At 41.1% G+C, this 24,229-nt stretch overlaps 1 protein-coding gene across 1 annotated transcript in view; it reads left to right on the top strand.

Moving 5' to 3' along the window:
- Positions 1–24,229, top strand: part of Grm8 (glutamate metabotropic receptor 8) — an 817,026-nt gene that overhangs the window by 127,519 nt on the left and 665,278 nt on the right. The window contains exon 2 of the mRNA XM_038318951.1: positions 15,580–15,796. Within this exon, the coding sequence (XP_038174879.1) occupies positions 15,580–15,796 (217 nt within the window). The remainder of the gene's footprint in view (positions 1–15,579; positions 15,797–24,229) is intronic.

The raw sequence follows: 24,229 nt of genomic DNA, 5'->3' as shown, positions 1-24,229 counted from the left end.
AGAAAGAACCAGGCAGAAATGAATATCTCACTCTTACTGATGACAAGCTATATTGCAACACATTGCTGGCGCTCAATCACTTGGGCTTTGTCAAATTTTAAGTTTTCAAAAACTCATCTGTTATTTTCAAATAAGTATGAAGTATATTTAAAACCCTCTTACTGACTCAACATTTCGTATGATATTCACCAGTCTATAGATTTGCCATGAGACTAAAAATAAACTGTGGCAGCATCTGATTTAAAAGTTGAACATAATGATCTTAAAAATGTAATTTTGGAAGCAGGATATTTCTAAAAGCAATTTCTAGTTATTGGGACATGCTCACCTTAGGAAGTGATAAAGTTGAATAGAGGGATTTTTTTATATCCTTACAATGACTCCAATAATTCAATACACTGACCAAAATAATCCTTGCAATGAATACATTTAAAGCCCTTTGAGTATGAGATGGATAATTATTTTTAAAGAAAACATAGGGGGCTTGGGTGCACATTCAGGTTGCTATTATCACTGTTGTTGTTATTATTATTATTATTATTATATAACAGCACCTTTTTCACTTGCTGGTATATTAGAGCAACCACCTGGAGATCTCATGAGAGTGGAAATTTTCCCTCATTAGGTCTAGGGTGGGGCCTGAGGTTCTCCATTTGTCACAGCTCCCCAGTGATGCTGGTACTGATGCTGGGAGTTTGCTGATAACTGAGCTGGCTACAGAGGAAGTGAAGTCAATGCTATACTTACTGCACTCTTTAAACTAGAGAACTGATCTTATGTGATAAAATATATCTGTTATACCAAAATATAAGTTTAATATTTGAGAGGTTATTATTTTCAGTGGCTAGCCCAAAGTCATGATTTGAATAGCATAAGGGGAAGGCATTCAGCACAGCTGCACAATTGGAAATTGTCATACATTTCAAAGTAAAATACATGGCACTAACTTAGCTTTGGAGTCAGGGTAGTTGGAAATCAATGGCTTGGCCCCCAGTGCTTCAGTTAATTTCCTTTCCCCATAAGGGCAGGTGTGACAAGTTTGGTGTGTGTTGTTCTGAGACTTCCATCACACACTCAAGATGCACGACCATGTGAGTAGGCCATGGGACTGGCATTCAGTTAGAGATTTAGACTGGATGTAATCGAGTGTGTGTGAAGTAGAAAGAGAAACATGGTACAGTCCTGGAATGAAAGGAGAATAACCAGCCAAGCAGTGAGAGTTTAAGAAGATTTTTGTTTTGGTTTTCGAGACAAGATTTGGCTGTGTAGATTTGGCTCTAGCTGTCCTGGAACTAGCTCTCATAGATCAGTCTAGTCTTGAACTCACAGAGATCTGCCTGCCTCTGCCTCCCAAGTGCTGGGATGAAAGGTGTACGCTGCCACCATCACCCAGTTTAAGAGGAAATTTAGAAAGTGAGTTTTCACACAAGCGAGTAGGAGAGTGGCAGTGTGGTAACCGTTTCAGACACCAGTTGAACTGGAAACCAAAACCAAACAAATAGAAAACAGACTGAAGTACATTCGTGAGCACTGGGCAGCTCAAGACCTTCTGCTGAGTCACTGCATGGCTTGCTTTTCAGAAGCAGCCCATATTTCTTTGTATATTTGTCTCTGTCAAAAGTCTGCCTACATTTCATGGCATGCCCTTCTATCTTCTACCTTTTCTTTTTTTTTTTTTTTTTTTTTCCTCTGTTCTCTATCTCCTCTTGTGTTTGGCTATGCTTTCTGGCTTTCATATGTCACACAAAGTGTCATCATCAAGAGGGTTTAAAAATATTTTTCTTTTTAAAAAATTAACTAATTAATTTTTTTCATATCAAAATATTTTCCTTATTTGAAAATAACAACTGAGTTTTTGAAAGGTACAAAGCGGATATGTTGACCTGGGTGATTGCTGACCAATCTGCTCAGCATGTCTCTAGTCTTTTTGCTGATACCCTACTGGGCCCAGGAAGACTCCCTGCCCCAGGAGGAACTGCAGCTATTTCAAAGGATGGGATTAGCACATGCTTTTCATTCTGGTGCTGACCTAATTACTTTCCCATCACTGTGGCAAAACACCTGACAAATCATTTAAGGGAGTAAATGTTTATTTTGGTTTGCAGTTTCAGAAGAAACAGTCTGTTATGTGGCAACGGCATGCATGCAATGACAGGGGCACACTAGGGCGGGAGAATGTAGTCGTAAGGACACGTGGTAGCACAGCCATGCAGTGGCATGCCTTGGCAGAGGCGTGCAGTGTTAATCACGTATAGAGCCAGCATTTTCACATCATTACCACGGACCAAGAAGCAGAGCATTCTAGACCCACTCCTGCTAACATGTATGTCAACTAGACTCCTCATCCTAAAAGTGTTGCAATCTGCCAAAATAGTCCAACTCTCTTGGCAGTAAGTGCTCAGAAAATGAACCTATGCCATTTATTCCACAGTCAAACCCACAATGGTTTGTGATGTCTAAGCTGTGGCTAAGCCATGACCCATGCGATTGAAGTAGTTGTGTTAAGTGGCAACAGCAGAGTCTGGCTGGGTTTTGAGCACTCAAGGAATGCAGAGCTAACTGTGAATGGACAGCAGCTTTTAATCTGGGAGGGAGGAGTTACTGGAAGGTAGACTGTTTACAGGGATGATTCTTGAACCATTTTGCCTAGGTTTAAATGCTACTTTGAAATGTGCAGCTTAGTCTTGGAAAAATTATTTCTTCAAATCTCAGTTGTTTTTTTTTTTTTTTTTTTTTTTTTTTTTTTTTTTTTTTTTTTTTTTTTTTTTACGCAGAAATTGGAAATCTAACATTTAGCAGAGTTCCTACTCCAAGCATTATTCAATGGACGTTGGCAAGAGCAGCGCATACCCATGTGCTCACACACCCGTGCACCATACGTGTTTTATTGGTTAGGTGTGATACGATACATGAAGGAGGTTTATAAAGAGCAGGAAGTCAGGCTTCTCAAAAAAAGAGATGTAGATGAGCACAGAGGGCAAATAAGTTCACTTTGGGGACATTTAATGCACTGCTCTTTAGATACTATTGATATTTGTCAGAAGAACACATCTTCGGGAACACTCTGCAGCATGTAATAGAATAATGGAATCCGGGTCATCTGAGTTCTTTTATCTTCTTTCCCTCTCTCTCAGTGATTGCCATTTATGGAATCCACTACTCATTCTTTGGAGAGGGAGCTAAGATTTTTTTCCTATGTAAACGGAGCTCTAATTAAGACCTTTAACCTCGTGAGGTCCTTCTAACAGCCGAGTTCACCAACTTGGGTATCATTAAGGAAATAAAAATTCCCACCAGCATTAGGTGTTTAGAACCAGTACCTAAATGACAGCTGGAAGACAGGTAATGATTCGAAGGCCAGAATATCGGTGAAGGTGGATAATCACTGAACATTGTGGAGACTGTCAATCAGGACACAGATTTACACAGACATATGTCCTTAGCACCATTTCCCTCTTATTTTTCAGAACTCAAATCATGGATTATTGAATGGCAAAATGCCAATCTAAATGGAATATTTGCTAGCTTAAGGTTTATTGACTTCAATTTGTTGGTCATAATTACTAACTTTTTATGTTTAAGTGTTCTGGTGCTGACATGCATGGGGGAGAAATTGAGCCACAGTGGTGATTGCACGGCAAGGAAATCAGCAGAAGAGGAAAATTAAATGCTAGGTGATCGTTTGAAGTCAGCAACGATGGGAGCGAGTGGGTGGGTGAGTTAAATTTTTAAGTGATTTAGCAAATGATGCTAAGAAAGTGCCGCGACATCATTTTGGATTTTCTATTATAACAAATTGTAATTGATCATCTTTTGGTACTCATGTAAGAAAAAAACCACTTTACAGAAAATTTTCACTGCCCTAAGCAACTCGTACAAGAAAAAAAATTCCCCTACCTTTTGTTGAAAAAAATACCCTGAAATAGATTTCATTTTTAAATCCCAAGTTGCTTGAAAACTTTGTCAAGAGGTATCAAAGAAGTGCCTTTTACTCCAGAATGCACTGGAATCAGCAGTAATAGTTAGAAATAATGAAATCAGGAATGACATTTTCGGCATCTCCCTGGGATGGTAGGTCATGGTGTGAAGTTTTCAGAGGAGGACAGATCCATTTATTTCTCTTTTCGTCTTCTGAGCAAATGTATATTATCTTGTTAAAAAAAGGACGATAGAATATCTTCCTGGATTAGTTTTAACCTGTTCCTCATGTATATTAAAATATACACCAAGCCTCCACTGCCTGAGGAGAATGAAGATGATGCTTCCTTCAATCTCTTCATTTTTTCCAAGAAAGCAAATATTAGAGTTTGTATGTAATACAACTTCACATGTCTTTCGGGGGTGTCTTAGGGTCTTGTCTTAGAGTTATTCCCTTTTATGGGATTAGTTTCTGCTTTAGTTTCTCAGTGGCTCATATTCTATCTCTCTGCTCTTCTGTTCATTCATTCCTTACCCATACCCTAGAACTTGGAGATAGGTGTTTATTTCCACTGATGGTTGTAGACTTATTCTCTTCATAGTTATGAGATCAGAATTCAAATTAGGTATCTTTCTTGAAAACATATTAGCAGCAGGATGATTATAGTTCACACTCTTGTGTTATATATATTTCAGCATCCTAGAAGAGAAAAAATTTGGAGTGTTTTCCCTACAAAAAAATAATGATTTCTGCCAGTTACCAGTACTTTATCATTATATAATGTACATACATAGGTAATGTATATGAAACCACACAATTGCCTTAAGTATATACAACCATTGTGTGTCAATCAAAGAATGAAATAGAACTTAAGGAAAGCAAAACTTGTAAGAAACAGGGAGTTTGATGACTTCGTTTTTATACAATTCTGCTTCAGACGAGTTTTCTAAACTTAACTGTCGGTTGACCTGGCCTCCTCTTTACTTCTACAGTTTGAGTATTTACAGATCTGAAAGACATTTGAATATGAAGTCAACCTGGTGGGGTTTAGTCTATGCCCCCTTTCCCCTCTTTTTTTAATGTATTAGCTTAATTTCACTTCATCAATGAAACACACTTTGTCCCCTAGATCAGGAAAGAGACCCTGGGACACTCAGCCTCACTCATGATTGAGTGCTTATTTGGATCATTGTTTACATAGTGCCCGTCTTTGGGGATGAATGAACCAATTCCACGTCCTCCCTTGGGCAGGAGGACTTCTTGTTTTTTACTGCCTCGTCTCTGAGGCTTGTCTCAGTGCCTGGCACCTAGTGTGAACAGGTTTGTTGGATAAATTACTATAACACCAAAAGCAGTCATTCAGAAATTTACTTGAACCACTGATCAGAAGAAGAGCTTTGCTGGCTACTATAGGCAAGGGAGTTTCTTTTGTAATGGTAACCATGAGTGTAGACTGAGAATGAGAGATACCGAAGATACTCTCCCCCGCAACCAAAGAATCCAGGCAGGAAGTTATTTGAAGAGAGTCCTTCAAAGCTGTGATAAAGATGCTGAAGTGTAGTCCTATACAGTTGATGGTTTCTGGTGAGGTTGGGATGGGACTCAGTTTTCTTTTAGTGGTTAGCCACTGAAAGTTTGACTATGCTCTAAGGAATATATGGGCAACACAAACTGGACTTGTTTGTATTGAGGGGGAAGGGCACACAGGTGGGAGTGTGGACTTGGGAGGAATGAGAAGTGAGTGTGACTGAGGTGTACTATAAGAAATCCCCCAAATAACTAATAAAAATATTATGCTGGGTGAGGCAGAAGGGCTTTAGTGAATTACCCTTTTTTTTTTCTTTTTTTTTTTGGTTTTTCGAGACAGGGTTTCTCTGCAGCTTTTTTAGAGCCTGTCCTGGAACTAGCTCTTGTAGACCAGGCTGGCCTCGAACTCACAGAGATCCGCCTGCCTCTGCCTCCCGAGTGCTGGGATTAAAGGCGTGCGCCACCACTGCCCGGCTTGAATTACCCTTTTAAATTTGTGTGTAATATTGAGTTTGCATTGGTAATAATTTTGTAGATGTCACAGGACAGTGAACTGTAGAGAAATCAGAAAAGAAGAAAAATGGTGATCAGGAGATTTAAATGAAACAAATTACAAAGTTATTCGTAAGTCACTGTATTAAGTAAGGTTAAATCCCACTTGTTAAAACACTGGGAGGAACATGAGTGTAGAAGAGGTAGGCTGAAAAATCTCCACCCTTGTAGAGATGTGATAGATTACAGTTGCTCCTTCCCTGAGGAGCTGTTATGCTTCCTCTCTGTAAAACATAATTAGTAGACAAGAAAAGCATTATTAGTCATACAGGACAAAATTTTGGTTGTTTATATGTAAATTCTTTCATATTCATGGACTGCTTGTTTTTCCATGTTAAGTAGGCAGGTTAGCAGTCAAAGGCTCTCTAACTTTCAGTGGGCTCTGTGTGGAACTGCCTATGTGGGAGAAATCGTGATGTAATTTCTTCATCAGTTTGTCAGTTGCTGGCTTCGTGACTCCGAAGAAGTCATTGTTTTTCTCAAAATAGCTTCTGATCTTATGGCCTTCCTATGACTGTGACTGGCCCCTCCTTTGGCCTTCGGAGCTCATTTATGGCAGTCACTGTACCCTAGGTCCTGGGTCATTATGACTTTCCACTCTACCCTTTCTATACTTCTGCTGCCTTGAAAATTCCTGTATTTAGAAGAGTTGTTTGAAATCCAGTGTGCTTTTTGCTTTCTTTCCTTCCCCAACGCACACAATATCCTTTTAAAATAGAAGAGAAAATGCGATCTCACATTTCAACAGACCAGTCAAATGGATTATGAGAAGTCAACAAATGACCACAAGAGTAATCATACTTAAAGCTGAAGAGGCACACCGAAACAAAACCGTGTCTCTCGGATTTTGAAGAAGGTGTGTTGCCTATGGTATGATGTCTTTTCATGTGTACTGTTGAAGTTTCAAGTTCACCCTCAGTTACAAGCCATCTTTGAATGATTTATTGAGCAGTGGATTGGCCTTGTCTTTCCCCTTGCAGGTTGGTTTTGTTAGCCGTGCTCTGCATTGTGAAGAGGATGCTCTAGTCTGGGGGGGGGGGGAAATGTAGGCTGCATTTTAGTCCATAATGAATTAAACTTATGACCTTCAACTTCCTAATGCAAAATTGCATCTGTTGTGCTAATAAACACAGGCGCTTTCAGTGTGGGTGCAGATAGAAAGTTTCACTTCGTCCAAGTGTACTGATGTAGGGGACAGGATAAAATGCAGTACAATGCAGAATGATCTCTCTCTTGCTATCCCTGACCCCCACAATTTTCCATTTCAATAGGCCTCCTAGCTTTATTTTGCTAATCTCTATCATGTATCAAAACCCAATGATGAGTCCTCCTTGAGAGTCAAGTGTGGGAGCTCGGTTGAGCAGAAAGACAGGGATACATATTTCACATTGACTTGTGAGCTGGAAGCATAAGAACTGGATGAACTTGTATAGAGTAGGTCTTGATTTGGGAAGGGAATCATAATTTTGAATGCACAGTTGGGGTACTCATCACTCTTCCCTATTTTATTATCACTTGACTTCATTCTTTTCTCCTTTCCCCTCTCTTTATGTGATTTCCCATGAAGCTGAGAGGAGCATGAAAGCTTAGGGCAGTGTTGGGAGAGGGGGACCAGTGCTGGGCATTGACTCCCAGCCCTGACTCCTCACTCTGATCTAATTTCTGATTATATACTCATGTCTTGCCAGAAGCACAAGTAGATTTAATACTACTGAGCAATGAAGTCTGAACAGACAAAGTTAATGGCTGCAACAGTCATTACGCCTTTTCTGGTCCTGAGTTTTTCAGCTGCAACAAATCCATCCTAAGGATGGGTGGCAGGGAGCAATCGTTGTGATAGCCACTGTTGCTAAGGCCACCATCACTGGAGAAGTGCTCAGGCAAGCGCTACCCCCTGGGGGAAGAGAGGAGTTCCAAGCTGATCTAACCAACAATGTTATTGAACAACACAAGGAACCCTTCACTTACCTGCCCCGCCAAATATAGCAATCAACAAACAAACAAAGTTGTTTTCAGGCAGGTTTTAATTTTTCCCCTGAGAATCAACAGTGAAGATTCATGTGGCTCAAGTTTTCTGTCTGTCCATGCCTGCATTCAGATATGTGCTAGTTTCTTCGTAGGAATATGAACTTACTACAAACCCTATGGTTTCGCCGGAACTGTGCTTTTGGTGTCTTATTGCTAGCTTGTCAGGGTTGGCTCTTGAATTCCATAAGTTTGTGGGCAATCAGAAAGCTTGAAAAGCAGGCAGGACTCATGCCATTTGAACAGATGAGGGAAGTGTCAAGATTTCAATAATTTTGGGTATATAAACAGTGAGAAACCTTTACAGGCAAGTGAAATTATATCTATTTAGGAGCAGCAAGCCTATGTCTAAGTTACTCCCAATCTCATCCCTCAGGGATATAAATAGAGTCAGTAAAGGCAATCGGGAGAGTCACGGTTTGCAGGAGGTCTAAGCAGCTTTATGTCTGTCTCAAATAATCAGTCTACAGGAAACAGTAAACCAGAAGGGGCTTTTGATTATGAGTGTCATTTTTATTCAATGCCACACTGAAGTCCATGGGCTTCCAAAGTGTTCCCCATGACATTTCTGAAGTCACCGTGGTCATTTCCAGCACTCCAAAGAGTTGACTGACAAGTATGTACTTCCCTGCTATGAGTGTACTCAGCGCACAACTGAAATGCACTTAGTTGATTTGAATTGGAATTCTATCACTACTGCCCGGTAAAACAGATGATCTCACACTGATCAGTAGCTGGAGCATCTGAGTAGAACTTGGATTAATAAATAATATGAAAATTTCTAACTTTCTTCTGAAATAGTATTGTAGAAAAATCCTTCAATGTTGGTAGACATTGAGGAAATTGATGAGTGATCCTTGAGGTTTTCTTTTTCTATTAATATTTATTGACCTTTTAGTATGTTTTTGCAACTCTTAGAACATCTATAAACAACACAGCGCATGCCTGCTTAGAGTCTATCTGTTAGTAGAGGAAGCAGAATATATACACATAAGTTGTGATAAGAGCATAGAAGGAAATGTATAGGGTGATGAGGTAGTAACTAGAGCTGGGAAGACACAGAAAAAGGGGGTGGTCAGAGGGGTTTTGTTTCAGGAAGAAACAGCTGAGCAGAGGCCGAAGGATGAGCAAATCCAGTGAGGAAAATGAAGACATGTGGAATGCTATGATGACGGAGAAAGGGGGAATTTTCTGGTCCATGAGTGGAAAGAAGGCGAGCAAGGGGGAAAGAGGGCCAGATGCCTGCTCAACGGACCCTGTGGCAAAAAGTTTAGGCTTTATTCTAAGATCAAAGGGAAAGGAAAAGTGATTGAAAGACTGTGAGCAAGGTTCTTATATTACTTTTCTCTTTTAGGAGAGCGCTTTAATTGCTGGTGTAGTATGGTTTTGAAGAGGGCAAGAATGGGAACGGCAAACACCAGAGTGACAGGGATCTAGGCATCACAGTGATTTGGCCTAGAGAATGCCTGTCAGTCCATATTGGCTTGGGTACCGTCTGGGATAATGCATGGAGCTATAACCTTTATGTCTTTATTCCAGGAATAAAAGATGGGGACGGCATGCCTGGTCCCTCCAGGGACATTTTCGGAAATTCTGTTCACCCGGGTGAAGAAGGCTGGAATGTGTAGTTTGGTTTTGAGGGGTCAAGCTACTAGAGAGATCCATCTAGCCAAAGTAGGAAAGTACCAGTAGTTCATTACTCCCTCTCTCTCTCTCTCTCTCTCTCTCTCTCTCTCTCTCTCTCTCTCTCTCTCTCTCTCTCTCCTATCGAAATCAAGCGTTAGCTTCCTTTAGAGGCTACAAGTCAAATGTGGAATCCCTTTTTAGGGTGTGTAAGTCCAAGATTCACAGAATAGCCACTTAAATGCAGATCAAGTAATTAGCTTTATTAACAGCCAGGCAAGCACCAAATAGCTCCCAAGACACATGGCTGTCTCTTAAGAACTAGATTGCAGAGAAGCCAGCTTGGCCTGAGGCCAAAGTAGTGCCTCCTACTCAGTATTACACCTCAACCTTGAGATTTACTTTGTCCCTCCTAGGAGACTTGAAGTCCTGTAAATTCTGCCATCACTGTGGGCTTCTACACCCCTTTCACACACATGGTTGCCAGAGGTATCCAGCAGGGAGAAGGATAGGATTCCTCCCCAGGACTAGAGGTTGCACCCACAGGTAGGAAGGGAGCTTGGGGTGAGCAAGCCTGTGAATAAGGAGCTGTTACGCACTCTTGCCCAGCAAGTGCCTCAGGCTCAGTTTCCTGTCTGTCGGGGAGAAGAAGGAGAAACAGACAACTAGATCCTGCAACTCCTCAAAGCATGGGATTGGGGGTGGGAACTGCAGTTAGCAGAGAAGTGGAAGCTGCAGGCTTTTTAAAAGGGAGGGCCTTATGTTGTATAATTAATTGCTTCTAATATGCTTTATTTGAGTAACGGAAAAGGCCTTATTTTAAGCATACATTATAGTCTTATGAAACCTCAGCACAAAGAAAATGAGAAATGAGGGAAAGCAAGATGACAGTTGGTTTTCAAATATGCAATTTGACGCCTTCAGGAGTTGAAAGAGAGAAAAAAGAGGAAAGTTGGGCGAGGACAGCAATAGAGAGTGCTGAAGGGGAAAGTGGACAGAGGACCAAGAGGTTAGGGTAGGACAGAGGGTGGGGGTACAGATGAATGCCATGGGGGTGCATCAGTCAAATAGCCAGGCTTCTGGAGTGCCGGAGAGATGATGGAAGAGAGGTTAAAAATAGGGCTGTTTATATGGCGTGGGCAGAGATACAGGAACCACCTTTGGACGATGAATTACTCAAGGATGGACAATAGTCAATAGACACGCAGGGGTCGGAGTTGAGGATGGCCATTAGCGCCTGCAAGGATTGTGGCTGAGGCTCAGGTAGAGACCACCTTGTTATTTGGGGAAGGAGCTGAAGGAACGGATCTTGACCTCTGACTTGGTCTCACTCCCATTTCTTGCTCCTGTGCCTCAAATTCAGCTGGAAGATAGAAACAGGAAACGCAGGTGACAGAGTAGTAACAAGAAGTCTTAGACACAGGAGACACCGAAGGGTGAGGACGGTAAACCAGCAAATGGAGAAGATGGTTGCCATATTATAGCAGAATACAAAAGGAGGCAATACCAAACTTCCTGACATGGGTTAATCAGTCAATTACCTCTGAACATTTATTGAATATTTGATCCATCAAGTATTAGATGTAGATAGCAAATATAGTGCAAACTTCTGGGAGAATCCTAAGCTAGCCACAGGTCAGGACTCTAATTTCAGATGAGAGGCATTGAGAGAACAAGGAACACTGCTTGGCAGAGTCAGGGGAGGACTCCTGTGGAGGGGGCAACACTGGAGGTATGCACATCAGCAGGCAGAGGAACACAGTCTCCCTGCACCGGGGTGCACCTTGGGGGGCAAGGGTGCAGGTGTCGACCACCTGGGTTTTCTGTTTCTTTCTCCAATTTTTCTGCCCAGAGGGGACACAGCAGCATGAGAGGGAAGCAAGGCCAGATTGAAGTCTGGATCTATCCCTCCCTCCATCTCCTTCTGCTATGAACCAAACGTAACACAAAAGAGGGAGGATGAGCAGAGCTGCATGGTACCCAGCACCAGACGAGAGTGCAGATTTTATCCTTAGAATTGTCAGGTGGGGCTTGGCGCTGTAAAGGACGTTGCTGCTTTAGAAGGATGAATGAGTCATGAGGAATGCCTACCTTAATGCCTCCTTTGGTTGATGGTTTCCTTCGGTTTTCCTCCTTTCCCTCTCCACTTCTCTCCCTCCCTCAGCACTTTTATATTGTTTCTGAGAGATAAATCCCCCAGGGTTAAGGGGCTAGTTAGGATGGATCTGTTGCACCGAAAAGAGAAAGCAACAGCCTACGTCTTTAATAAAATTTCACTTCAGTTGCTAGTAGGGGTGTAATTTGTGGGTAGTGCAAATATTGGGGATGCTGGCGTGGAATTAAAATGCTTAATGAGCCAATGCTTAGTGGTCTATGGCAAATAAAGTAAAAGCAGGATGTGACTTCATGACAGTTTGAAAAGTTGGCTTGAAATACTATCACTATGCCACGATGTTATTGTAGACCGCAACATAGAAGGACTAGACAGATGAAATTGCAAACACGCACTTGCACGTTACTTACTCACACATCCATTTCCAAAGAGAAAACTCTTCAAGACATCGGGGAGAAAGCCCATTACTGGATTAATCAAGCCACCATCTCCTATCTGCACTTTTATTTTATATACCCTTTACACCTGTTTAATTAATCCTAAACATGATGCTGACTGCTAATTAAACAGCCCTGGAAGTGACTGACTGAAGGTAGTAATTTGAGATAATTAGTTTTGGTTTCAAACACGCAATTTTCACACTTTGTGCTCATTTTTAGAAAGGGGCGGCTCATTATTACAAGTGGGGTGGGGGTTGTGTAAGACATTTTACTGCCGGACTCTGAGGAGCCGAGGAAGAGGGAGGGCTGTGCTTTCAAATAGGACGAGAAGATGGCACAGTCTGCTGCAGTCCTTACACAATTCTCTTCCACACACTCACCCACATATACTCAGCTACCCATCCACTCACACCAGCACAATATACCCTGAGGTCAGACTGATGAATTTTTTTCTAATTTAGCTTTTTATTAATTTTTTTTGTGGATTTTACATCATGCATCATGATCCTACTCATCTCCTCGTCCCTTCACATCCACTCTCTGCCCTTGCAATCCCCCTCCACCAAGATAAGATAAAATAAAAGTTAAAAGAAAAGAATAAAGAAATGGAAGAAAAAAGAAAAACATCATCATGGAAGCTGTAGCATGTCACAGTGAGGTTCACAGTATACCCTTAGTCTGTACAACTTTGCTTGCAAGTGTTCGTTGCAATGAGTCATTGGTCTGGTCATGGCCTCTGGCTTCTGCTACACTACAGATACTGGGCCCTCAATGGGACTCCTCTTGGAGGATATCTTGTTGTTGTCCTATGTCATGGAGATCCTGCAGTTTGGGCCTGGGGGCAGGGCCCTTCACATGCTCCAAAAGGTCATAGGTCGGGTGAATGGTGGAATGGTCCAACTCAGCCCCGGCTCTGGGTCTGGGTAGTTGCTGAGTTGGTCAGCACCCCCAGCTCTCCCGCATTCTCATCACCAGGATGAGCTTTTAACCACCGATCGATCACGCCCCTACAAGTAAGCAGCAAGAGATGTGGCTGGTTCTCCTGCTCTCATGCCCTAGGAACCCATTCACCCAGACCTACACCACCAGGGCCAGCTCTGCTGTGTTGCTCAGGCAAGGTGCAGGAACCACTCTGCTGAGTGCTGCAGCTGGTGAGAGGCAGGGCCAGTTTTCTTGCTCTTGTGACCTCAGGGTTGGCTTTCCCACCTGCCACAGCTGGTGAGGAGTTAGGGGTGGGATTCTTTCCCTTATCCATGCCACCATATGGCAGATGAGGGACAGGGCCAGATATCTCCTGCTCATATTCTCTGGGTGGCTCACCTGTGCCCCACCAACAGGGTCAGGTCTACTGTGCTGCCCAGGTGAGGTGCAAGGCCTGTGCTCAGTCTTGATGGTGCTAGGCACACTCATGTTGTCTCCTCCCTGGCCAGAACGGAGAGCCCTGGGCAGGAGGAGGTGTGGGTCTTCTTCTCCTTCTCAGTCTTAAAGTGATGAATATTTTTATTAGAATATAGAAATGCATATGTCAATGATTTGGGGGAAAGTTTATCTAGTATAGGATGTGGGGAAAGCTCACTGAGTGGCCAGTTCTTCTCCAGGTTTTCTAGAAGCAAGAAAAAATGGTTAAGAAGGCCAAGGCAGCTGTGCTTTGAGATTTGGAGAAGTGTCTTCTTGTGCTCCATACGACAAAGGCACAGATCTTAATCAAGACATCTGTCTGTTGAGACAGGGCTGGTGTGTCTGGAAGAAAAAGCAAAGGGCAACACAGTGTAAAGTAAGTTAACACGATCCCCACCAGGAAAGGACAGCCGAGGAGAATTTAGTAAATGGCCTGACCCAAGCAGACACCTCCACTGCTGAAACAGTTAAAAAGTGGGAACCAGGTTGCTCGGAGGCCAAACTGCCCTTTCAGAACCTGGACAGCTCCCGCACACAGTTTTGCTTCAGAGTCTGTGAGTAAAGCTTTTGTTTCCTGGTGTTACTTCACTGGGCACCAATGTGGGGTAGGTTTCCGTTGACTTAGAGGGTTTATCTAGACGAGTGACCTTCAAAGATGTCAAGAATGGCTTAGAAATCAACTGGTTAGAGACTGGTGAGTGACCATTAGATCCTGGTGTATGTAACTTTTTATGATTCTGACATCCCCCTTGAGCCCAAGACCTCAGTCAATTCTCACTTCAGTTGCCACTAGGGATTTAATTTGAAGGTATGGAAGTTTTGGAGGTGCTGGCATAGACATTCCATTAGCTGCATCATCTTATGGTGAATAGTTGTTCTATGTATGACTTAAGCTGTGTTTTTAAGAAGTCACCCAAGTCAGCGTCTCTTGGAGTCGTTTTGACCCACACCCTAGGATGATGAGTGAAGGGTGATGAGATGCCCAGGTACACAGTGCACACTGCCAGGTTATTAAGAAGTGACATAGGATTCTCAATTTAAAAAACTCTATGGCAATTTATCCTTTGGTATCAGCAAACATTCTCTTTTCCTAAGAAATTTATGATCCAGATGTTTTTTTTTTCTAGGTGATGATTTTTAATGAGTGGGAGATATATTTTTTTTTTGTTGGAAGATGCACAGTTCACTGGTTACAAATATTTTTGTGCTGTTCAATGACTATACCAAAAATCAGTGAGGAGACTAGAAAAATATGTATGTAAAATAATTTACAGTAAGGTATGGTGGCACAGCCTTTAATCCCAACACTTTGTGGGGCAGAGGCAAACAGATCTCTATGGGTTCAAGGCTAGCCTGGGCTACGTAAGTGGGTCTAGGATAGCCAGGGATACATAGTTGAGACCCTGTATCAAAAAAAACCCAAAAACAAAGTAAAGTATGAAATTATGAAAATGATAATTTTAAAACTTAGGTGGTATCAAGTGTCAAAAACATAAACAAAACAAAAAGAAAATCAGCAACAAAAAACTTTCCCATTCAATTCCCACATACCTTTTATGCATTAAAGTCAAAGAGAATTTCTGAGGTGGCCTTCTCTAATGTATGTTTGTACCATGGCTTCGTTTCTCTTTCATTTCCACACCATAACAATCATGTACAGAATAAAAAATAAAGCAACAAAAAACATGAAATGTTTTCCTTCGGCCTTCGAGACAAAGGAACTAGTAGCAAAACTAAATTGTTTCTCAATGTTTATGTGTCCGTGCTCCAAAAGGAAGAGAAGCCCGTGGACTGTTAGGGAATCACTTCTAATGAAGTTGGTGGTCCTAAAACCATATTTTGCCTTCAGGCTGACATCTAGGTTTTTTTTTTTTTTTTTTTTTTTTTTTTTTGTTACAGCTTGGACCATTTAGTCTGTTATGATAATCTGTCATTGTACAAGACACAGCATGGGTTGAAATGACCTCTCATTTGTTTTGCAGATACCTCAAATCAGCTATGCATCCACAGCCCCGGAGCTGAGTGACAACAGCAGGTATGACTTCTTCTCTCGGGTGGTCCCGCCTGACTCCTACCAAGCCCAAGCCATGGTGGACATTGTGACGGCCCTGGGATGGAATTACGTGTCAACACTGGCTTCCGAGGGGAACTATGGAGAGAGTGGCGTTGAGGCCTTCACCCAGATCTCGAGGGAGATTGGTGAGCATGTATTTATCGGTCGATTGCATTAGGAGGTGACAGGAGGCTAAAATCTGGACACTTCCAAGTGCTGTCTGATGTCTATGAGACATTAGCTTTCTCATAAATTGTGGTCCAGGCTGTCCTCTGTATGGAGAAGCAACATTGTAGATGGGTTTATTGTTCCTATTTCCAGAAGGTGACTCTTTGGTGCTAATTTGAGCAGTAGAGCTCCTCCCAACTTCAGTGAACATCTTTTGAATTGTCTGTTTTGATGAGGGAGTTTGCAGGCACCTCAGAGCCACAGTGAATTTGAATAAATGGCATACTGTTTGATTGTTCTAGAAAGAAGTTTACATTAGTAAGTCGTCAAATTAAAAAAAAAGTCAGTGGAATTTAACATGGAACACTAGAGGGATCAGTGCTTATAATCATTTTAAAGCAATATTAGATCGGTCCCGAGGGGCAGGCCTAAGTCATATGTTCATTGTCATATTTGATTTTTCCGTCCTTCATTTGTATATAAAAGTCTAGACCTTATAGCACGATGGAGGGAAAATTGTGAAAACCTAGTTAGGACAAAGGGCTCTGTTCTGGGTTTTCTTCAAAGAGCTTTTCAAACCTGTGTAGGTATTTCACCAACATGTATATTACCGGTGAGGCTGTAAACCCATTCACTTCTCGGGAGAAAACAGAACAGAATGACAGCAAGAAAGCAGCATACAGAATAAATCTTACAGACAACTAGTTATCGACAAAACTGAGTAGATGGAAGGAGACACACCGTTGGCATTTAAATAATATCATTTTCTTGGAGAGAATTAATTTTTGTGTATTGGTAATCATGGTGTTGTGGAAGCATTAACATGCCTCTTGACTATTTTAAAGCAATTCTGAACTTCCAGAAGGAAATCATGTTGATCAGTTAATGGTTGAAAGTTTTAGTTCAGGAGAAGACCATGGGAATGACTGAGATTTAACTATAATCACCTGGAACAATTTTCACTTGAGAGTCATAGATGTCTGAGGCCTTTTCTTCTGGACATAATAGGATAGGACATTTATTATGCTCAGGACTTTTTATATTTAACATGTGTTCTATGGCTGCATTGTGGCAGAAACTGTAGAGAGCGACTAGTCTAGTCGGCAGATGGGGTTAATTGATTTAAGTGGACAAGTGTTCATACCAACTGTGTTTGCAATGCTGTAATCTTTGCTTTTTGGAATTTTAACTTGTATCATTATAGCATAAAATGATCTGAAAGCTTCCATTAAACTTTAAATTATATTATTTTCTTTGAAAAAAAAGTCCCCTGTTTATCCTTAAAGGAAATGCCCACTCAGACGCAAACAATAGCTTCCAGAAGCAGGGTTAATACATTATTCAAGCAGCTGATGTCGGCTCTCACCAGAGTGATAATTCAACATGTGGAGGAAAATAATAGAGTATGTACTGAAATAAGTTTTCTGCAGTGACTCTGGGCATTCTTCAGCGCTGGAGCACATTTGTGTGCATGGAGCAGGTTACTATGAAAAATTCAATAAGGACGTAACTGGCCTACTATAGAATCTGATGTAATGTATTGTTGTGAAAGTTAAGCGAGAGTAAGATTTTATTATTTTATTGGCTAAAATAAGAAATACTTGATCTTCATTTTAGGATGCATTGCTATACTCTGGCAATACTGTCACATAAGATGACTCAGGGGCTACCACTCGTTATTGCTGCTCCTGTCTTAGTCATTAGTATGGGAGAAAATAATTTTAGCACCTCATGTGTGCTCCTGATTAGAGGAGCCCAAGTTTTTTTCTCTGTTGATCCTTTCAGTATTCTGTGACTTGATTGGCTGTCCATTCCATTTCAGTTCTCACGTAGCTGGGCAATGGAGGAGGGATACATTGTCACTTAATATGCAGAATGCTGAAAAGGCCAAATTAGTATCACGCCAGAGTATGCCATGGAATATATTAAATATCAGAATCATCCCTCATTTTAATGACAAAGATTTTTATCTAGAACAAAAATAGCCGAAAATTCAACCTTTCACATGACAATGATATTAATGGGAATGGCAAATAGTAGCAACTTAACCCGTTCTGGCACTATCTGATGACGCTCATGAAAATGCATTAGCTCTGTAACATTTGCCAGTCTTACTGAATCACTGATGGACTTTCTGTCACCATGTTAGTAGAGTGTATTTAGTGGTCTGAGTGTTTTTACTGAGAGAGAGGGCTATACATTCAGTTTCTAGAGTATCTGTTCATTAATAACATTATGTATTCGATGTTTGTATTCGCTCATTTTTTTTTTTAAATTCCATGCTCTGTTCTGAGTTTCTGTCTTCAGCAACATTGACTGCTAAGAAATTTCAGTGTAAGTTGAGGCATCCTATGGTTTAGCTCTGATTAATTCAGGTAGATCATAATGAAATTACAGCCAAACGAAAATCCCATTTTGTGATACCCTGCACGTTCGGTTTAATTAGAGTGTTTTGTGTTTTAACAGAATCTGAGGTTCTGGAAGTAGTCTTTATGAATCTGGGAGGATGGGATGATGTGTAAATGGTGGTCATGAACAGACGCTGATGGCGAGTCATCATTACTGTGAAGCAACACTATTGGGAAGGAGATATAGGAGGCATTTGATAAAGTAAATATTTGATATTCTAGCTTAGTGTGAGCCTAGCCATATCTTGGCTATCTCTTTTACAGGAGAAACTATCCAACAAATGACAACTGAAACCCTAAATTAGAAATATAAGTTCACTAAGCACAGTTTGACTAGAGTGTCGTGTATGGCGAAGTATGGGAAATACAGTTGAAAGCCAGGCACGGACACATCTCTGAGTCCTGTAAGTCAGAAGATACTTATTTATCCTTGGTGTCCTAAGTAATATCTGAAACTTCGGAGGCTTGAAGACATCTACGAGGATGCATACGTAAATGATGGATGGAAGACTGCATAAGGGGCCTCTGCAGCCAGTGTCTGTCTTGGTTTAAAATGAAGCTGGGGCAGTAGAAATAGAAAAGTAGACCAATATGAGAGACATTTTTAAGATCGAGTCTATAGAACAGTAACTAAGTAAATGTAGATCTTGAAGGTCAGAAAGAGTTATAGTTGACCACAACATTTTGTAGCTGGGCCATTCAAAGAAGGCAAGTACAGTCACAGAACCATGGAGGGAAGACTGGTGTGGAGTGGGGAGCATGAGTTTGGTCAGGAGCGCACTGCGGTTCAGACACCAGGGTCGATCTTTTGTGGGGAAGAGCAGCAGGAGCATTGGCCTACCTAATCAGGAACCAAAATTCCAACCCTGAAGGTCATTCTCACAAAATCACAGTTATCAGGAGTTTGTGGGTGCTGAGGCAGAACATGGAGAGAGTGAGAAACAAAGGAAGCTGAAGATAAACTCTTGGGCAGTGGTTTCTTGAGGATGGTGGCTCCGTACAGTAATGGGAAATGAAGCCTGGGTAGTCTTCTCTCTTCTTGGTGTGTTGGTGGCTATGGAGGGCTTAGTCACTTTTGAAGAAATTTTTTGTCACAGCAAACTTACAAATATTCTCTTTTGGTATTTTTTTAATTCAAGGATCATGAATAGTTTTTCATAAGAGAACAGGAACTTCTAGTGAGCATAACGAAAAGTGTGTTGTGCAGTTACGGAGATCCATGATATTGTGATCTACAGAGATGGATTATCCTCTTAGAAGTGTCAGGATGAAGAAAAGTCTGGACTATATAAGACGATACTCATTGCTTCTCATCTCTGATACCCAGAAACCTGAAACCTAGGTGGCCTCAGGGCTGTGCTATTTCTGGTATCTTGGAGGAGAATCTCACTTCCCTTGGATCTTCTGAGCTGTGCCAGCATTCCTTGGTCTTCTTTAGCTTGAAGACACATCACCTCCTTATCTGCCTCTAAAATCATATAGCTACTTTCTATTATGCTATAGCTGTTTCCATCTTCTTTTGTCAAAGAGACACAGCCATATTGGATAGGACCACCTTACTCCAGCATGTTCTCATCATGGCTATGATGTTTGCATTGTTTCTCTTTCCAAATGGTCACATTTTGAGTTCCTGACGTGAGGATTTTAGCATATCTTTGTAGGCATGATTCAATGCATCAGAGGGTATAAGTGTGACTGTCTCATAGGAATGGCATTTAGAGACAAGGCATAGGCATTTAGAGACAAGAGTGGGAGGTGGGCCAGAACAGGTTAGCAGGAAGCATGTAAAGGGTACTGACTAGACAGAATTCAGTTAATAGAGCTGCCTCTAATACTACTAATTCAGAAGTTTCCTTGGATTTTTATGCAATTCCACCCTTCTGTTCTTGATTATTTGATTACAAGGATAGAATGGTGTAGTATATAAAGTAAGATTACAGACTGGAACAGGTATGTGTGGGATCCCAGTGTCTAGATGTCCCTGGCTCAGGCTGCCAAGAGCTTTCAGAAGGATTGGCAGGAACACTGTAAATATGACTGTACCCTGACTGTTCCACTACTTTGCTTTGTGAAGTTTCAAAAAATGTCTTTTTATATATATCACCTTGACAATCATAAATACCCCAAGTGTGTCTTCGAGTCTAATTTATTTTTGTTTCCCCCTTTGGTCTCTTTTGGCTTGAGGAAAGGGAATGGCTTATTTGCTCCTGGGTTAGGACTTATTCATCATCCATGTTACTACCCTCAATTGCCAGAACCACTCTCCTCCATTTATCTTGTTTTAATTATTCAATACAAGGTTTCACTGATGCTGTAATAAAGGGGTTGATGATATTTGCTCATGCTTTTCCATCACAAGCTGTGAGGCTTGTAGCTCCTGACTCAAGCAATGACTTCCTTGAGTCTTTAGACAGTTTCTTTCACTTCTTTGTCTTACCTTATTATGCCATTTTTAAAGGAAGACAGGATAATAAATGTTAATGCTACTACCATCATTATAAAGGGCAAGGATGCTGAGGCTTTATCTTTGGAGATAAAAGGAATGTGTGAAAGCCTGATATCCTTTCATTGTAGATTTACACAGTAAGGCAGCACGCACACCTCCTTTAATCAGTCATCATGTTTATGAATGACTTATCGAAGATGACAAGCCTTCAAGTCATCACTGCGTATATTACAAGCGGCAGGATAGACCCAAATCTGTCAAATCTTCTACTGTATGTGACTTTCTTCCTAATTTGCCGGTGTTGGACATTCCTGACTATAGCCTGACATGTGTTCAGAATCTTAAAATCTCAGTGTTAGAAAGGACCGTGAAGAGAGTTGGCAATTTCTATTTGGATAATGGGATGCACCAATTAAATTAATTTTGGTGTGCGAAATGACTGATACTTGTCCCCTAAATTTGAGTGTGATTTATTTTTTCGTGAGGATCAAGCATTAATGAATATTTTTTTTCCTGGTATAAAATTGACAAATACCGACTGATCATATTTCTTAGCTTAGTTTATTGCTTTAGAAGAAAGCACTTTCCCTTTTAGGTTATAAACAAGAACCAAATTTCTATGAACGAAAATGGATTCAGTTTTAAGATTAAAACAGAGCATTTTCAATGACAGAAAGAAAAGCATATATAAAGAATATTTTCCCCCTCAGATGTTCATTGCTTTGGAAAAATGACTTCCAGCAGGCAAAAATCAATTTGACAAAAGTATTAATGTTCTAAAATACTATGAATGAAAGGAAACATTTTAACTCAATTGAAAATTTTACTTTGTATTCATACAGCTGAGTTCCATTGATAACACTACATTTCAAGTTGCAAATCACATTTAATTAATATTAACACCAGGTAATTGGCAAAAATAACTTCAAAGGAGGGCTGAGAAAATTGCAAATTGGAACGGCAGGTGCCTCAATACTGCAGAAGCTTTGGCGGGATCCAAGGAAAGTGTATATGATTTTAACAATTACTGCAGAACCGGATCAAATAGAGTATCATTTCAAAGCTGTTCTTCTCTGGCGTTTCCTAATATTTAGGGCTTAGTAACTGCTGAGTATCAATAACAGCTGTTTAGTGTGAACTGGCAAACAGCATTCAAACAAATGCTTTACGACCTATAATTCAAATGCTGTAGTTAAGTTTTCAGTAAACAATGACAGGAAGATCAGAAAGATAGCAGGCTCCATTGTCTGGATGCAGGATTTGAGGTGACTTTGCTTGACTTGCTATTACATCCAAACTAACTGCATGTCGTGGGAAAGACTAGGGAGGGATTCTGGGTGCCTCCTGACCACATGCCCCTTCCTTTATCTTTACTAGTTCTCTAGGGACATCCCAGCAAGTATTCTGCCCCAAGTTTTATTTTTATGACCCTCAGATATTCACTGTTACTTATTATGATGCCATCTTATAATCGTCTTTTCCTCTGTCAACTCTGTGCCACTTTAATAGTTCCCAAATTCTTTACAAGTTTTCGTTACTCCTGTGAGTTCCCAGGCATCACCGTGAGCTACTGCTTTCCACTCTGATCAGAATGCTGATTTGTTCCTGTGTTTCCTTCACCCAGTTGTGTTTGCTCAGTGGAAGGCCACCCAGGACCCAGCAGGTTGCCTGTCCCACAACGCATGCTTTATGAGTTTCTATTTACTGACTGCTGTCTGCAGATTCGTGGTTGGGCTTTTCCTATAAGCCTAGAGGTTAAGCTTGCTTAGGCTTTGGGAGTTGAAAGGTAAAGGCGGCTCAAATCATAGCTTATGTATTTTATTAAGTCATATTTAACTATAAGGAAATCTTTAAGAGCTTCTGCACAATTAGGTGACTTTTTCCTTTGTTCCAAAAAACCACTAAAGCTTATGGCTTGGGCTCATCCTGACTCTCATCTATTAGCCAGATAGTGCCGGGCAGTGGTTCAAGCATCTGCTGGCTAAACTTGAGTTTCTGTTCAGTCAATGGGACCTTTGCTAACTTCATTGCGTTTTAGAATGAAGATATCAACTGTCTGAGAATTGAATGAGATCATATATGAGAGGGAGATTAAGTAGTGAACAAGCATCTCTTCTAATCGTTGTTATTGAGACAAGGTCTTGTTCTATACTCCATACTAGATTCAAACTCACAAATCTCCCGACTCGGTCTTCTGAGTGCTGGGATCACAAGTGCCTGCCATATTACCAGGGCTCAGTTTGCATCCTTTTAAAATCCTGTGGCTTGACACTGAACTTAATTCTCTGAGTCTGTATCCAGTTACTCGCTGTGCATGAGACAATAGTCCTAGTACTGACTTAGCATGACAAATACATTACCTAAGATAGCACAAGCATATAGTTGAATACATAAATTTATTATGTCATTATTGGCACACCAAATCTGCATGCTTGTCTTTTTCTTTTTTTTTTTTACCCTTTTGAATATTAAGTATCAGCCAGCATTGACAGTGTACCTACCATGTATTAGGCTGTATTTGTGTCAGTTGTGAGGACAAAGAGATAAATCGCTGCTTTCTAGCAGGTCACTGTTGTTGTGAGTCAGAGAACACAGACATGCAAGCAAGCAAACAAAAATCCAGATTATGAACAGCGCCTTGGTGATAGCAACATTTAGAAGCCACATCCATCACCACCACCACCACCACCACCACCACCACCACCACCACCACCACCACCACCACCACCACCATATCTGTGAGAAGGCCTCTTTCAGTTCACATAATAAAAACACTTGTCAGGAGACCTCTGAGAGGTGGTTGGTACATTCCAAACTCAAAGGCCAGTGCACAGTACCACGGGAGTTACTTTAAATCACTTCAACAGAAGGAACTTTCTGACATATAACCCCCCCCAAAAAGTGGAATGCCAACTATGCCAACTTTGCAATGTAGTACGTGTATGTGAAGTGTTTACTATATCTAAAATACTAGTAGTATCTGATAATTATATCATGTTTGTTTAATCTATTGACAATGACTCAAAAGTATTGTCTCCTAGGCCATCAGTGCTAGACTTATTCTGATGTGCAAGTCATGGTTACCTTTGCCCTAATATCACCCATGCCTTTGGCAGCAATTTCAGTTTTACTCAGGGACAATGGTTTAAAGTCAGCCTCAACCCTTAAGTTGTCAAGTTTGAAAGTGCCTCACTGAATGTGTCCCCTTTCATCAGGAGCGAGCCCTGGGCTCTTCTCCGTTATTGCAAACTTGCAGTGTCCTACCCTTGACTTGACTGATGGATCTGTCCCTGCACTCTGGTGTTCCAGACTTTATTCTTTGCCAGCTTTCGCCTGGGTGGCAGCATCTGATCATCTGGATGCTCTACCCCTGTAGACAAGGGCTGATAGCATGAAACCACTAAGCAGGACCTCTACTGTTCCTGACCTCAAGGATGTGCAAGGATTCTAGTCCTGCCTAATTTGCTGTCCTTTTAGCTCCATATTCATGGTTAGGACACTATGAATGAATAGGCATGGATTCTACAGAATAAAAGAATTTACCTTTAAACTTTCAT

Source organism: Arvicola amphibius, chromosome 2, assembly GCF_903992535.2.
Source record: "Arvicola amphibius chromosome 2, mArvAmp1.2, whole genome shotgun sequence".
In the NCBI taxonomy this organism is placed as follows: Eukaryota; Metazoa; Chordata; class Mammalia; order Rodentia; family Cricetidae; genus Arvicola; species Arvicola amphibius.
This window is presented reverse-complemented; position numbering and strand designations above follow the sequence as displayed.